This window comes from Heterobasidion irregulare (assembly GCF_000320585.1).
Source record: "Heterobasidion irregulare TC 32-1 unplaced genomic scaffold scaffold_01, whole genome shotgun sequence".
Classification (NCBI taxonomy): Eukaryota; Fungi; Basidiomycota; class Agaricomycetes; order Russulales; family Bondarzewiaceae; genus Heterobasidion; species Heterobasidion irregulare.
In genome coordinates, this window is record NW_009258197.1 from 1,620,127 (window position 1) to 1,636,127 (window position 16,001).

A 16,001-nucleotide genomic window follows, 5' to 3' on the forward strand; every position below is an offset into this window, starting at 1 on the left:
ACAGGACTTGATAGCGCCGCGTGAACCAGTCAAGTGTTCTTGTAGTGGCCTTGACTTCCATGCATTCATTGGACGAATCGGAGGGCGGTTGATAAGGGAGATACCTGATCTCTGGCTTTTGATACTGATAGTCGTTCGTTGCAACTATTATGTTCCTCATTCGTTCTCCTTGCATTCGATGTCTGACAGTACGAGTCAGTTGAACCAGACCGAACCACGAGCGTGAGAATGCGTGGCCTCAACGGGCAAGTGCGAGACAAGCGTTGGTAAGCCCGAACGCCGAGCACGACTCTCTTGCGCTCTTCGACAGTCTTCGTCCTCGTCTCTGCTCTTGACTTCGGTACTTTGCACCTCATACACGACCTTGTTGGCCCTTCATCGGTGCTTTTCACGTGTATTCCCTCGGTTTCTGTCTGCTTCATCTTCTGAAGTTCGTCAATTGAGTCTCTTTGCCCAATATGAGCGCAGGTACGGAAGGACAGCTTCATCCACTTGTCTTTGTCATTTCACAACAAAGACTACTTAGACCAAGTCACAATTGAGGAACTTCCAAGTTACGAAGACCCTGCATACGACGCAGAAGAGGTGGAGGATGATGATGACTATGAGGAGATCACGCAGGAGGATTGCTGGGCCGTCATCTCCAGCTTCTTCGAGGAGAAGGGTCTAGTCCGACAGCAGCTTGACTCGTTTGATGAATTCGTTCAGAACAACATGCAGGAGCTGGTCGACGAGAACGCAGACCTCATCTTGGATCAGGCGGACCAGCACACGGGCCACGCGAACGACGTGACGCGTCGCTACGAACTCCATTTTGGCCAAATTTTCCTTTCGCGGCCGACGGTAACGGAGGCAGATGGCTCTGTAGTACCCGTGTTTCCTCAGGAGGCGCGTTTGCGAAATTTGACGTACTCTGCACCGCTGTACATCGAGGTGCAGCGGAAGTTCTCGGTTGGTCGCGAGGATACGGAAGGCCAGCCGGGAGACATTATTTGGGATGTAGAGCTGGATGATACAGTTGCGGAGGAGAAGCAGAAGGTGTGGGTTGGCAAGGTGCGTTTACACGTCTTTCAAACACGAACGAGATTGTTGAGCTGTCCCGCAGCTTCCCATCATGCTTCGGTCAACTTTCTGCATCCTCTCTGAGCTCACTGAGAAAGAACTCTATGATCTCAATGAGTGCCCATACGACTCTGGAGGATACTTCATCATCAACGGCTCGGAGAAGGTTCTCATTGCCCAGGAGCGCATGGCCACAAACCACGTCTATGTTTTCGCAAAGGCACAGCCCTCTCCCATCAATTTCCTGGCCGAGATTCGTTCTGCTGTTGAAAAAGGTGGAAAGACTATCAGTCAGTTCCAGGTGAAAATGTACCACCGCGGTCAGGAGAAGGCGGTGCGTTTGCCACATTTTTTGCACATATACATCTGTTGATGAAAGTCGCTCGTAGTCTGGAAACGTCATGAAGGCCACTATTCCCTACATCAAGGTCGACATCCCAATATGGGTCGTCTTCCGTGCACTCGGCGTCATCTCAGACCGTGACATCCTAGAACATATCTGCTACGACATGCAGGACTCCCAGATGCTCGAAATGCTAAAGCCATGTATCGACGACGGCTTCGTGATTCAAGATCGCGAGGTTTGTATGCTTCTCGAGTATACTTCTTTCAGAATTGACTTGCCATTCAGGTTGCTCTGGATTTCATTGGTAACCGAGGCACTACGACCGGCCTTTCGCGTGACCGCCGTGTACGATACGCGCAGGAAATCCTGCAGAAGGAGATGCTGCCTCACATCTCGATGTCGGAAGGGTCGGAGTCAAAGAAAGCGTACTTCTTTGGATACATGATCCATCGATTGTTACTTGCTGCCATGGAGCGGAGAGAGTTGGACGATCGTGATCACTTCGGGAAGAAGAGGTTGGACCTTGCTGGCCCGCTCCTCGCGAATCTCTTCCGGATGCTGTTTAGAAAGTTGACGAGGGATGTGTATCGGTACTTGCAAAAGGTGCGTCGTCTCCATCATATCGTCGAGCATATATTCATGCTTTATGCTTTAGTGCGTCGAAACACATAAAGACTTCAACCTGAACCTCGCTGTCAAGCACAATACTATCACGAATGGTTTGAAGTATTCTCTTGCCACAGGTAATTGGGGTGATCAGAAGAAGTCGATGGCTGCGAAGGCCGGTGTTTCGCAGGTTCTGAACCGGTACACTTACGCCTCTACACTCTCACATCTTCGCCGGTGTAACACCCCACTTGGCCGCGAAGGCAAAATCGCGAAGCCTCGTCAACTTCACAACACACATTGGGGAATGGTATGTCCGGCAGAGACGCCCGAAGGACAGGCCTGCGGTCTCGTCAAGAATCTGGCTCTCATGTCCACCATCTCTGTAGGTTCCCTCTCTGCCCCTGTCATCGAATTCTTGGAGGAGTGGGGTCTCGAGTCCTTGGAAGAGAACGCGAACTCGGCGACACCGACAACAAAGGTTTTCGTCAACGGCGTGTGGATGGGTGTTCACCGTGACCCGGCAAACCTGATCAAGACGATCAAGAAGCTGCGTCGGAAGGATGATATTCATCCTGAGGTGTCGGTCGTGCGGGATATCCGTGAGCGAGAGTTGCGGTTGTATACTGATGCTGGGCGTGTCTGTCGTCCTCTCTTCATTGTCGAGGATCAGCAACTTGCACTGCAGAAGAGACACGTCAGGTGGCTCAATGCAGGTCAAAGTGATGATGGACAGCCGTTCAAGTGGAACAATCTGATCAAGTCTGGTGTCATCGAGTTGCTCGATGCGGAAGAAGAAGAGACTGTCATGATCTGTATGACGCCAGAGGATTTGGAGAACTCGAGGCTGCAGGGAAGTGGCATTGATCCTCATGCGAACGACGGTGAGTTCGATCCTGCGGCGCGCTTGAAGGCCGTTTCGGGGATGAATACACATACTTGGACGCATTGCGAGATCCATCCCAGTATGATCTTGGGTATCTGTGCTAGCATCATTCCTTTCCCTGATCACAACCAGGTATGCAATTTCATCGATACTGACCTTGCCATTACTGAGAAATTTGCGCCAGTCACCACGTAATACATACCAATCCGCCATGGGCAAACAAGCCATGGGTATCTATCTCACAAATTTCCTCGTTCGTATGGACACCATGGCGAACATCCTCTACTACCCACAAAAACCCCTCGCCACTACTCGTTCTATGGAATACCTCAAGTTCCGAGAACTCCCTGCGGGCCAGAACGCCATCGTGGCCATTTTGTGCTACAGTGGGTATAACCAGGAAGATTCCGTCATCATGAATCAGAGCTCAGTCGACCGTGGTCTTTTCCGCAGTATCTATTATCGGAGTTACATGGACCTGGAGAAGAAGTCTGGTGTACAGCAGTTGGAGGAGTTCGAGAAGCCGACCAGAGATACAACGCTTCGGATGAAGCATGGGACGTATGACAAGATCGAGGACGATGGTCTGATCGCTCCTGGAACTGGTGTCGCCGGAGAAGATATCATCATCGGCAAGACTGCGCCAATACCAGCCGACAGCGAGGAACTTGGCCAACGGTTGCGGACACACACGCGTCGGGATGTGTCGACGCCGTTGAAGAGCACAGAGAGCGGTATTGTGGATCAGGTATTGATCACAACCAACTCCGATGGCCAAAAATTCGTCAAAGTACGAGTCCGATCGACTCGTATTCCGCAGATTGGCGACAAGTTTGCCTCTCGTCATGGGCAGAAGGGTACCATCGGTATCACATATCGGCAAGAAGATATGCCCTTCACTGCCGAAGGCATTACTCCCGATATCATCATCAATCCCCACGCTATTCCTTCTCGTATGACGATCGGACATTTGGTTGAGTGTCTGCTCTCCAAGGTTGCCACGCTCATCGGAAACGAGGGTGATGCGACCCCGTTCACCGAGCTCACTGTCGAGTCGGTATCAACATTCTTGAAGCAGCAAGGCTATCAGTCCCGTGGGCTGGAAGTGATGTACCACGGACATACAGGGCGGAAATTACAGGCGCAGGTTTACCTTGGGCCTACATACTATCAGCGGCTGAAGCATATGGTGGACGATAAGATCCACTCGCGTGCGAGAGGGCCCGTGCAGATCCTGACCAGGCAGCCGGTGGAGGGTCGTAGTCGTGATGGTGGTCTCCGGTTCGGAGAGATGGAGCGCGATTGTATGATTTCGCATGGTGTTGCAGGATTCTTGAAGGAGCGTCTATTCGATGCTAGCGACGCGTATCGTCTGCACGTTTGTGATATGTATGTGGCTTTTAGATTATTAGTATCTTCTTATACGTTACTAACTACTTTCAATAGCTGTGGCCTCACCGCTATTGCCAACCTGGTCAGTTTTTTTTCTCGTTTCGTCTTGTCTGCCTGATCATACTCATAATTTCGTTGGATTTCAGAAAAAGCAAAGCTTCGAAGTACGTATTCTCCGATATAAGCCCTTATCTTTTCTAATTTCCCCTTTAAGTGTCGCGCATGCAAAAACAAAACGGCATGTTCACAGCTACATATTCCTTATGCGGCGAAGTTGCTGTTCCAGGCTCGTTCATTCTGTTCCATCTTTTCGTGCCAGATGCTGACACGTAATGCAGGAACTACAAAGCATGAACATCGCCGCTCGTCTTTACACGACTTCCACGGGTCGTATACGGGATTGATTCCTTTCTTTGGTCATTGTATTTGGTTTGATCTCGAGTTGCTAGATAACCACCCATGTATTCTACTCATTATAATAACACTCGCAAAATAAAAATACCGTTGGTGGTGAGAGCGAGCATTGTCTCCTATACTGGACGCGTATGTTAATCGTCCCTGTTCTTCCTTGGCGCATCGCCTCCGCTCATCAACCCATCTCGCTCATCATCGCTACCATCCTCGTGATGCTGGGGAGAGGCGCGTCGGGCTGACCGCTGCTTCGCAACATCATCCTCGTCGTCGCTAAGATCGTGCGCATCTTCATCCCCAATTTCAAAGACGACAGCGTCGTCGTGAAGAGGGTTGGCTCCGTGATGGGCGCCGACAAGCGTTGCTTCGTCGTCGTCACGAGGCCTGGACATTGTGCGCCGCTGCATAGACTCAAGGTCGTAGTCTTCCGCATCGTCGTCATCCTGTGCGAGCTCATCTGACATCATCAACGTAGATACAAGAGAAGAAAATAAGTAGAGATTCGCAGAAGAGAGTCAAGAACTACATATCTTCTGTTGTTGGCAGATGGCCGCCAGAGGTACGCGATCAATACGAAGGCGACGAGGAAGAGAAGGGCAAGCCAGCCGTCCAGCAGCCACCACCGGTATTTCCAAGTCTTGGCAGCATAGTCTGTACCTGAGTTGAGAATCCGCACAAAAGAGAATGGAAAATAGTGAACAGACCTTCGGCAAGACGCCCAGAGAACGACAGCGAAGACACCACGAAAAAAATGACAACCACTACCACAACGAACAAAAGAATGTAATGCAGGCGTTGGAACATGCGAAGTTTGTAATGCTGTTTCCGGGCCTTGAGTTGGGATATCGTCGCTGAAAACCATTTTAGCACCAGCACGAATCACCAGAAATGTCAGTTGAATGCATACCGTTGAGAGAGTAGAGGATCCACATGAGGAATCCGCTGAGTGTGAAGGCCAACGGAATGACGAACATGAGCAAGACGAGGGCAGATGTGGATTCGAATTCGAGCTCTACGATACCAACGGCATATAAGACTAGAAAAAGTAGAACGTCAGTAGCTTGATCCTGTGATGTTGATACAGAACGCAAGGTACCTCCAAAAATGAAATGGGCGCCAGCCAGAAGCTGGCATTTTCGCATTGTGCGTCCAAGCTCATCACGGACCACACTGAGACCGAGAGAAACCACAAGAAGCATGAAGAAAGACAGTGAATTTCGACCTGCATCGAGGATTGCTACTACGAAGAGGAAAACCGTCGATGTGGTTCCCTTTCCGTGAGCATTAAGATAGCGGTAGTACGCTGTATACAGTCAATTGGATTGATCCAGGAAGAGATGCTGTGCATATGTACCTAAGTTAGCAATCATTTCAATGACCAGAAACCCTACAAGGCCGGAAAGATAATACTATCAAGAGATTAGCTGCGAGTTTTTCTGTAGCGTATACTTAAGTACCTGTATTGGGAGTAATTCTGAGAGGTGCCGGTAACACAGCCAGGCCCAGGCACCACCCAAGACGGCATACACGATGAACATTGCTAGATAAAACTAGGTGTTCAAAACAAGTTCAGCGACCTATAGTGAAGTAAGCTGAAGGACGGCGCATACATTGACTTTGGGGTAGTCGGTCGCTGGAAGCTGACCATCGAACGTATTATGAAAATGAACATTGCCTTTGTATTCAGGGTGTACGCTAGTAGAGTTTTGACGTGTGATGACATCTCTCGTGGATGACTGTAAGACAGTGACGGGGACGACCGCTGTGGGGTTGGAGAGCTCGATAGAATTCTAATAGGGGAACACACAAATAATTGAACATACCGACGCAATAGTAGCCCGTTTTTCGGACCAAGTATTGTATCGGCTCCCGATACCAGTGAATACCTGAGGGGCTTGGGTTGAATGAGCCATCCTGTCGCTTGGTGACGCGGGCAACGTCTCGGCGCCACGGAGATGAGTATTCGCTGTTCTCATCAGGGGGCTCAGGGTTTCCGGCAGGATTGTTCCAGAAGCCTTTCCCCGTGACATCTGAGCTTGGGGCAGCTTCTGAAGTAGTATTCGAGGAACTTCCAGCAACTGGAAACGCAACTCGTGCTGACCAGAAACTCGTGTCGTTGATAGATCTGCCTTCCGGAAGGTCGAGAATAAAGCGGCCTAGCTGTGATTGGCTGCAGAATCCACCCCTAACGGCGTCGGAAGTGCACACATATGTTTTCTGCTACGTTGTGCTCATAAGGATTAAGGGATGCGCAGTAAATTCGCATGGCAACTCACGGGAAGATAGTCATCCACTTTGGACGTCACCTTGCCTAGATATGGAGAGTCTTTCCATTCATATATGACCATTGCTACCTGGCCCTGGGAAGTGCTGTCGAAGCTGACTTGTGCAACATGAGTAGAGCCTTGCAGGTGGCTCTGAATGAGCGCATACCATTCAGGTAGGTTTTACTGTTGCTCCACATGCCGGAGCATATTTGCCTGGAGTAATCGGTGTCCAGCAAGGGTACATCGTACGCAACGACGGCGGAAGCTGCAGAAAGGATGGAGAGCAGCGCGAAGCTGCGTAGCATATTGGCAAGACCAAGGAGTTGTTGACGTCTGTTGTCCAAAGCCGTCTATGATGCGTATGTGCGTTCCTAATTGGGAACCAACACCGGAACACACTCAGGCCCTTTGTTGCCCCACGTAATTCACCCTCGCTCTGCTCGACATGCTCGGTGACGACGAGGACGTTTTCGACAGCGTCACATGGGAATCACCTTCAGCACCTCCGTACGATGCTGCTCACAGCAACTCGGCTCCCTCGGGCCCTGGATTTAGACAAAGCACGTCCGAGAGCGAGGATGGGCGCGGTCCCCACGATCCGAAATGGGAGGGATACCTCATTACCACAGTCAAGGATCCAGTAAAGGAGCTGGCCGAAACAAAGGATGCATATGTTTCCTATCTTGTCTCCGCCAAGGTCGGTTTGCAGTCGATTGCGTCGTACTTACCAGCAGCCTCATCGGCTTATAAACAGACAAATCTCCCTATTTTCTCGACTCCCACACCTTCTGCCCGCAGGCGCTTTCAGGATTTTGTCTTCCTTCGGAATAACTTGTCTAGGGACTTCCCAGCATGTGTCGTTCCTCCACTCCCGGACAAGCATCGACTAGGTCCGTCCATGCTTATCCCTCGCTCAGTAGATCCGAGCACTTATCTTCAATGGGAATCCTTGACCCAGAGTATTTAACGGGCGACAGATTCAGTCCCGAGTTTATGGAGCGCCGACGTCAAGAGTGAGCATGCTGATTCGTTCAGTGAATCGCATGTACTGAGGTCATTCGTGCAGTCTTCATCGTTTCTTGCAACGTCTGTCATGTCACCCTACCCTTCAACGGAGCACGCTTGTTCGTGCTTTCTTTGAATCGACTGAATGGGTGCGTGTGAATTGCGACGCTTTCCTCTTCCATTCTGATTTTATTCGTAGCATGTCATCATGCATCAACACATAGCTCACCCACCAGTACCTGACCAATCCACAGGCGTCATCGATAACATATCAGACACTCTCCTTAACGCATTCTCTCGCGTTCGCAAACCTGACGAGCGCTTCCTTGAAATGCGTGAGAATGTCGACAAATTCGAAGAGAGTTTGAATACATCCGAACGATTGTGGACCCGCGTACGTGGACGGACAACTGGTGAGCTTTATGCCGCATCATTCTGCGAGTGCAGGATCTAAGACTAAACGAGCGGGTAACCCGGACTCGCCCGGTGAAGATCTCACCGCGGACTACCATGACATGGCGGTCGCAGTGCAAGGCCTGGGCTTTCTGGAATCAGGGATCACCGACCAGTTGAACCATTTTTCGAATACATTGTTGGAGTTCTCAGCATTATTTCGCCATACGGTATAGCTTCCGTGTTAAAACTCGATAGACCAATTTACTGATGATCTGTTGACATATAGACGCAGAATACAATCGATCCTTTCTTAATTCATCTGCACTCTCTCCTGACATATTCCCACGCACACCGAGCAGTTCTCAAACTGCGCGACCAGAAACAGCTAGACCTGGAAGAACTCACAGATTATCTATCGGGCGTAACAGCAGAGCGCGACAGACTGTCTGCCGTCATCAGCGGGTACGCGGGAAGCTCAGGGCTAGGACTGGGAGCGTACTTGCGGGATAGAGTCGACGCAATTCGCGGTGCAGACGACGATAGGAGCCGCGTAGAGAAAATGCGGAAGTTAGATGGAAAGATCAAAGAGGTAAAGTCCGGCGTTAGTTACCCTGAAAAGATCTATTTACCAACGGCCGCATAGCTCGAGGAAGCCGTCACCACTGCGCATGAAACTTCCGATGCCTTCAGTGACGAAACTTTGCGCGAGCAGGCGGTTTTCCAACGCGCCAAGGAGTGCGAGATGAAAGAAATGTTAACAAACCTTGCTGATGGTCAAATTGAGCTCTACAAAAGCGCAAGTCTTGTCTCTGAACCTGCGTGACTCATCTTGTGCACTGACCCATCTTTTGACTTATAGGCGATGGAAGAGTGGGAGAGAATTATTCCAATAATTCAGCGCATACGTGTGGACGTTTAGGACTTTGAACCGTTTGCAATCTATCGCATGACTCGTCGCGCTTTCTCATTGTATTTTTACTTCTGTTTCCTTGAGATTTATACCTTGCCATTTATCTCTTCACATATAGCAACTATCCTGGCGAGCTCGCTCTTGAAGATCTTATTTCCCATGGGTCACACATGTTCTTCTCACAGCTTGACAGTGCCACCATTTGAGGGAACCGTATAGTATATGTACGGTGCACGGAGAGACGTCACTTTTTCGTGAGTATCTACTTTGCGCGCTCCTTTCCCTTGCCGGTGGTATGACCATTCTCCTCCGCCAGCATCCGTAACTTCTCTGCTGATTCTTGGACAGCCAGAGACAGCTATAAATAGGGCAGTAAGCGAATGGACAAAAAAGCTAGTGAACAGACAAACATTGATCACTCCTGTGTCTACTGCCCGCACCATATACAGCTCAGCTTCGTCGGATGCCCCTGATGTGGTATCACCAATGTTCGCCGGCATCCATGGAGGAGGGTCGTCCTGAAAGGAAGTCAATCATACATGGTTCGGTGGCTTCGCGACTCCGTACCTTGGATAAGCCGACGGTTGGTGCCTTGTTATCTTGCAATTCCAGCAGGATGGCAAAGGTATTTCCATCTGGATGATCAATGTGAATGAGTACCGTGGATGTGGGCGGTATAGGGGCAGTCTCCACCAGTTGGGGCGAGTTCACCCAGTTGCGATTCGATCATGTTGAGTTTGATCAGGAATGAACGGAAATACTGTCCGAGGACGGTTGATGGCATTGCGTCTTCGATACTTTATCAAATGGGTGGTGGCATCAGCATGCATGGCATACGGCATTCAGAGAAACTGACCTAGTATCTTTGTTATAAGATTCAACCTCGATCATATTCTGGATCGAGAATATAAAGCGTTCCAGCGCAACATCATGTTTATCCTTGATGACGACGACCACTTTATCTACGTGCCCCTGTGGATGGGAGGATATACGATAAGAATAGATAGGAAGGCGACAGGATGATACTTACAAGTATCAACTCCTGTCCCACGGCTTTGATGGCCCCAGAGATATATTCGTTCAAGCCTGGATGACGAGACTGATAGACAGGTGTATCATACTTCTTTCGCCGTATGAAGAGCTCTGCAGGATAAACTTGTCGAACGTAGAGGATGGTATGTATCGCAACCCCGACTTGAGAGATAAATGAGCATGATTTGGAGTGGGCCACACGCACAGTTATTACTCACTAAATTCTGTGATCCCTCGGACGGTTTCTGGTAAAATATTTCTGGGTTACCATGGACCGTGAACTCGGTGAAGTGGTATACGTACGATTAAAAGTTAGAGAGGAGCCGGGAGGCATTTCATATTTCTAATGGTGACGGTATGGGTCTTAGCTGTGAAGCTAGAAGTCACGGCTCTGTGGCATTCAACGCCGCGATCAACGAACCGGAAAGATCCAGCGACCCGTTTTGGGAATCAATTTAGTCCCTGCCACCTGGCTCGGAAAGCTGGCAGTAAATCCAATGATTTCGAAGCATATTAACTCGCGTAAGTATACAGTCTCTACGAATGTATGATCATGGAAGTTGAGATTGACAATCAGGACATCCACTTAGCGCGAGCAAGAACAACCTTAATTACGGTCCGCCAACCGTCGACGCCTTCCTTCTCGCCATACAGGGCCCCACCGAATTTCTACCCACATCAGAGGACTCACAGCGACACATATCCCGCCTAAAAGGACATAGGTCCAGCCTGGTCCCATTGCCTTTAGAATGAGATCTATCACGGAGACGAGTGCTGCACCCAATGAACAGCGTATCAGGTTATTCTGAAATCCGAAGAGCCATCAGGGAAAGTCAGAAGAAGGAAACAGGATGAGCTCACGCAAGCGGTGATGGAAGAGCCTTGAGACGGAGCCAAGTCCAAAAGGAGAGTTTGAATCGTATTCATTACAGCATTGGTAACATAACCAACTGTCAAAAAAAATTCCGTAGGATCATACCCTTGCATTGTGAAACTGCCACACAGACTCACTGATGATTTGTAGGATCAATGGACCTGCGAGCGACACGCGAGCTTTCAAACACCAGCCGTAGCCAATAGTGCATGCCACGAAGACAGCAACGTAGATTGGCATCGTCCTCAAGCGCGCCATTTCTATAGGAAAGTTTTCGTCCTTTGTTACATCTTTGACATCGCGTTTCTCTGGATCGGATTGCGCCTTCTTGATCATGCTGTTCTTAATAGCAGCATAATCCCTGTCGAGGAAGCGACCCGTGATGACAGAGCCAAATACCATGCCACCTCCAATGGCGAGGAAACACAGTCCGATGTCCGTTTGATCCAAGAATGGGTAGACATCTGCAAAGAGAGAGGATATTGTAGTTGTCACGCTGTAAAATACGGCATATAGGACGCCATTGAAGATGAGCAGGATGACGATATCTGGATATGTGAATAGACGAAGTGGATTTGCGAATGGCTTCGGCAGAGGCCGATTATTAGGTGCAGTAGGTTGGCGGCTCTTGCCTATGATAGGAATGAGAGGTCGATAGAACGCCGAAGGGACAATGCTTCCATCTCCTACTAGAGATCGCAGAGTCTCCGGTAGAAGGCTGTGCCATAAGTGAGAATCAAAAGGTCATACGCATATATTTGATTCATCTTACAGAAGTATGACCAAGGCGCAGGCAGCAGATGATATGCAAAGGAACCAGAATATAGCCCTTCGTGAAATTTAGAAATCAGCTGCTTTATAAAAAGGGAAGACTCACCTCCAACCCAGACCTTGGGCCAAGCCACCACCGATTACTGGTCCAAGGCAAGGTCCTATCTAAGATATCGTGAGGCCCTCGAATTATCTTGTGCAGTAACCTGAGGTTACCATCGGCCCCATGCTGAACAGTCCAAAAAGGCCTCCTCGTTCAGATGGCGACGCTATATCGGCGATGACGCCCGCGCCTGAATATATCAGGTGTCAGAAGTGGCATGTGGACTACCAACCACAGCATGTATGAGACCTTACCGAGGGCAATCGTGCTGGCCGACCCGGCTGCTTGGATACACCGAAGTAGCATCAACAACCAGTACGCAGATGTGGGGACGAGAGCCAGCCCTACGCATGACAGAGACAAAACAATCATGCAAGCGAGGATCATGGGCCTACGACCCCAACGGTCAGAGAGGGTTCCCCAAAACATGGGGGCTGTGAACGAATTAAAGTATGAGAGAGAGAGACATAGAATAGGGTTGGGCGACGAACAGATGCCTTGCATGACCATGTAAATGGTTACAGTCAAATTGATCATCTCGATAGACTTCCGGAATTGGGAGGCAATGGTAGGAATGGCTGGGAAATATATGTTTGCAGTAAGGGGGCTATAAAGATGAACTTGGTTGTTACTTCTTGAGAATCGGGAATATGTTTGAACGTTACCTGAAGACTCCAGCAACAGAAGCTGTACCAACCAAAAACCACTTCTCATGCTGCGTGAAGACACTGTACTGTTTTTCAGCCGATACAGTTGGTTGCTGCATATCTGCTTTTTCGTCTATATGTGTCGTCCCATGTGCCGAGGACTGCTGTGAGACAATCAGATTATTGGTAGCAGTGGTCGTGTCATGCTTGCTGGCAGAGTTGAAAGCGGAACCAGATTTCGACATGAACCCTACCAGGGTAGATGGTTCAGCGTTCAGCCTGATGAGAGGGCCCTACCCGGCCTTCACAAGCAGAGGGTGCATATATATGTTCGAACATGCAGCTGTGTGGGTCCAACCGTCGGATTCCTCCACTTGATTTATTTCCAGCTCCGAAACCTACGGACCGTCGGAATCTTAGCGTGAGAGCATCTCATCCCAACGGAAGACGCGCTCAGCTCCCTCGCAACGATTTATGCTCGCTTCCAGTGCTTTCAACATGGGTGAACATTTCAAAGGTACTTTGGTAATATCTCATGAACAGAGGTAGACGAAGCCGCCGAGTACTCTTCTAATATTTCCTTACATGAAAGATGGGCGGAGTCGGATGAAACGACGTTATCGTGCTTCAGCTGAGCCACCTACAAGGCATCAATATAAGCATGAGCGGAAGACTACATTGTTAAAATAGAGTAAATGGAATCACCTGATCTCTTGTCACGGTAAACAAATTCGGAGGGAGACGTTCAAAAATAGCGCCTTGAGCCTCTCCAACGAACCAAGGAAGAGATATAATAGGTCTTATGCGCTTGGTATACTTGAGGACCAGCTCGATGATTTGACGATAAGTAAATACTAACAGAGCACGGCTTTCCCATCAGACTTGGGAACTCAGTTCCGTGGTTGAGAACACACCATCTGGACCACCGGCCTCAATAATCTTACCCGCGACCTTTTTTATGACTTCTTCGTCGGATCTCGTGATGATCTCAACAAGTCGCCCCAAATCACCCGCATATACGGGCTGAAATCGTGTGAGGCCGCCTCCAAAGACTGGCATGAACGGAAGAATTTGAGATAGCCTAGCGAGCCTCTACTTTCTCTACGCAGTCAGACGTTGTCTCAAAGCGGAACATGGTCATGGTACGCACCAGGAAGAATCCATCTCCCGGCCCGAACACGAGACTGGGTCTCACAACCGTAGCTCCCGGGCATGCCTTGAACACAGCTTCTTCACCTAAAGCTTTGGTCCTCTCGTAGGGAATATCGCTATCTTTGTCTGCACCGATTGCACTGATATGGATCAATCTGGCGCCAACTTCCTTCGCCGCGTTTGCCACGTTCTCCGCACCCCTCCATTGAATCTTGTCAAATTGTTCTGGCGACCCATGGAGAATTCCAACCAACGAAATAACGACATCAGCATTGTCGAAAGCCTGTCGCAGGGTCTGTGGATTCGTGATGTCGATTGGAATTGGCGGTAGGAGATGTTCTTGAGGGATGTCACGGGTCAACTGGGTATATGTAGACTGAGGATGTCGCGAGGATACTTGAATGCGACGCAGAACCTTGGTAGAAGCGTTGCCTTTGCTGATAGCGATTGCAATGTTGCTTCCTGCCAAGCACATATTAGTGGCATGGCGGATAGCGATTACCGCTAGAGCTCACCTAGAAATCCTGCCCCGCAGAGAACGACCTTCTGAGCCATGGTGTATACGATCAGTCTTGAAGAAAGGCAGGCTAGTCCAAAGATATTGAGAACGTCAACACCGACGGCAGTGGTCTACGTCGGGAGGCGACAGGTCATCATGCGCTCATGACGTATGGCCGAAGCGATCCTAGACCAGCATCGGATTCCGCTGATCATGAGTGACGCCTCAGTCGACATCGCGAGAAGCCGAGACCAAGGCAGCCGGCTCGAGTGATCGACGACCCACGACTGGGGCGATCCAGCTCCTCTGCATGCGGAGATCCATGACATCTCAGTACCACGCGTTGCCACCGTCAGCTCCTCGTCTTTAGGAACATGCCACGATGTGAATTAGAATCGATGGCCGTCTAGCCGTCGCACGCCATTGAGATTGACGAACTATCGCGTTCACCGATGTCCATGGAGACAGGGATGTGAGAGGATGTGAGGAGATGTTGGGAGGTGTGAGGGGATGTTGGGAGGTGTTGAGGTGTTGGGAGATGTCACTCGTTCAGGCCAGGACTTGTTACGCTACCTTTCAGAGGGCCGAGGTAAAGTTTGACATGTCTGTCATAAGCTTTCTCTTTCGACTGTTGATATGGGCACACCTGAACACAGCACCTGCCAGCGGCCACGTACAGGGTGCAGGGTGATACTTGGCACGTGGACGAGAGGAATATACGTTGAGAGAATAAATGAAACCCGGGGATATGGCAGTGAGGTGGGCCACGGCAGGAGGGGAGTTCATGGCGGCTTCCACCCATCGGGTCGGTGAATTGTCATGTCACGGCGACCTGTTTTGGATCACCATAGTCCCAAACCGCATCAACCTTGGTGGCTCTGCTCCAATGCATCGTATGCAATGATTACCGCAGTAGTTCCCAGAGGCTTGCTATTCTGCTGACCCCTTATTCGACGTCTTGACGGCAAAGGTGGTCACTCGATCGTCCTACAATTGCAATGGTGAGTGCATGCCGCACCTCATTCTCGTTGATGGTAATAGCTAAGGGCAGCCAAAATTCGCTCATCTCGACTTTGTTGCTCTATACTTTCCCTCTATTCGACGGTACTAATATAGCCAAAATTGTTCTTGATCGTCTTCTCAGGTTAGGGAAGGTTTATTGTCCGGAGAAAATTCGATTGAGGGATATCCGATAGTTGTTGGAGTCAGATTCATTCCTTGGCAGACAACCCGGACGATGTTGACTAGTTCATATGCATCGCGTACCATCCGTCTTCGATTTCAAGTCCAAATTTCAAGAGGATCCACGTCGATTATAGCGGCGCATATACGGTGTCACTGGAAGGCTCTCGAAAGATGGTCGTAAGTGATTCAATTTCAATCAGTTTCAATCAGACAAGCCCGTAACATGACAACTTACCCGTCATGACCAGTTTTGGCCCTTTGGGAAGCCAACGAATCAGACGTGCGAGCAAAAGTCCCAGCTGGACATAGTCCTGGCATTCAGCGTTCCATAAATGTTCTGAAAGACGGATGGGCGTCAGCCGGAGCCGCAAAGCATCAGGATAGAGTGACCTGAAACCTTCTCCTAGTATGCGTCTTCCTGACTGTCTTCGCAATGCGAAGAGATAGCCCTACTGCG

At 49.7% G+C, this 16,001-nt stretch overlaps 6 protein-coding genes across 6 annotated transcripts; 2 read left to right on the forward strand and 4 right to left on the reverse strand.

Annotated features, from left to right (window-relative positions):
* The first annotated feature begins 297 nt into the window (after nt 1-297).
* On the forward strand, nt 298-4,814 carry HETIRDRAFT_443043 (uncharacterized protein). The gene is made up of 11 exons (XM_009542694.1): nt 298-468; nt 527-1,053; nt 1,106-1,396; nt 1,452-1,643; nt 1,694-2,011; nt 2,064-3,032; nt 3,085-4,289; nt 4,347-4,374; nt 4,439-4,456; nt 4,507-4,578; nt 4,631-4,814. The coding sequence occupies exons 1-11, from the start codon at nt 459-461 to the stop codon at nt 4,694-4,696; spliced, it is 3,696 nt and encodes a 1,231-aa protein (XP_009540989.1). The 5' UTR covers nt 298-458; the 3' UTR covers nt 4,697-4,814.
* HETIRDRAFT_468833 (uncharacterized protein) lies at nt 3,906-7,275 on the reverse strand (the record flags this gene model as incomplete). The annotated part of the gene is made up of 16 exons (XM_009542695.1): nt 3,906-4,289; nt 4,347-4,374; nt 4,439-4,456; nt 4,507-4,579; nt 4,632-5,174; nt 5,234-5,354; nt 5,408-5,554; nt 5,611-5,739; nt 5,800-6,006; nt 6,058-6,112; nt 6,161-6,253; nt 6,314-6,465; nt 6,527-6,623; nt 6,795-6,920; nt 6,980-7,086; nt 7,137-7,275. The coding sequence occupies 12 exons, from the start codon at nt 7,273-7,275 to the stop codon at nt 4,841-4,843; spliced, it is 1,707 nt and encodes a 568-aa protein (XP_009540990.1). The 3' UTR covers nt 3,906-4,289; nt 4,347-4,374; nt 4,439-4,456; nt 4,507-4,579; nt 4,632-4,840.
* Nucleotides 7,276-7,372: 97 nt separating this feature from the next.
* HETIRDRAFT_406843 (uncharacterized protein) lies at nt 7,373-9,327 on the forward strand. The gene is made up of 9 exons (XM_009542696.1): nt 7,373-7,667; nt 7,725-7,860; nt 7,929-7,983; nt 8,037-8,124; nt 8,175-8,388; nt 8,468-8,598; nt 8,658-8,960; nt 9,015-9,167; nt 9,231-9,327. Exons 1-9 carry the CDS (start codon nt 7,416-7,418, stop codon nt 9,288-9,290), a joined length of 1,392 nt encoding a protein of 463 aa, XP_009540991.1. The 5' UTR covers nt 7,373-7,415; the 3' UTR covers nt 9,291-9,327.
* Nucleotides 9,328-9,543: 216 nt separating this feature from the next.
* Nucleotides 9,544-10,476, reverse strand: HETIRDRAFT_306773 (uncharacterized protein; the record flags this gene model as incomplete). The annotated part of the gene is made up of 6 exons (XM_009542697.1): nt 9,544-9,639; nt 9,692-9,799; nt 9,849-9,916; nt 9,975-10,078; nt 10,138-10,253; nt 10,312-10,476. Coding segments are annotated over 6 exons (657 nt in total), but the record flags the coding sequence as incomplete, so codon positions are not given.
* Nucleotides 10,477-10,920: 444 nt separating this feature from the next.
* On the reverse strand, nt 10,921-12,827 carry HETIRDRAFT_41260 (major facilitator superfamily tetracycline resistance protein; the record flags this gene model as incomplete). The annotated part of the gene is made up of 9 exons (XM_009542035.1): nt 10,921-11,118; nt 11,175-11,263; nt 11,325-11,905; nt 11,960-12,016; nt 12,065-12,123; nt 12,175-12,251; nt 12,316-12,495; nt 12,553-12,668; nt 12,727-12,827. The coding sequence occupies 9 exons, from the start codon at nt 12,825-12,827 to the stop codon at nt 10,921-10,923; spliced, it is 1,458 nt and encodes a 485-aa protein (XP_009540330.1).
* A 392-nt stretch (nt 12,828-13,219) lies between these two features.
* HETIRDRAFT_305458 (uncharacterized protein) lies at nt 13,220-14,415 on the reverse strand (the record flags this gene model as incomplete). Its single annotated transcript, XM_009542698.1, has 5 exons — nt 13,220-13,348; nt 13,414-13,562; nt 13,623-13,800; nt 13,859-14,322; nt 14,376-14,415. 5 exons carry the CDS (start codon nt 14,413-14,415, stop codon nt 13,220-13,222), a joined length of 960 nt encoding a protein of 319 aa, XP_009540993.1.
* Nucleotides 14,416-16,001: the final 1,586 nt, after the last annotated feature.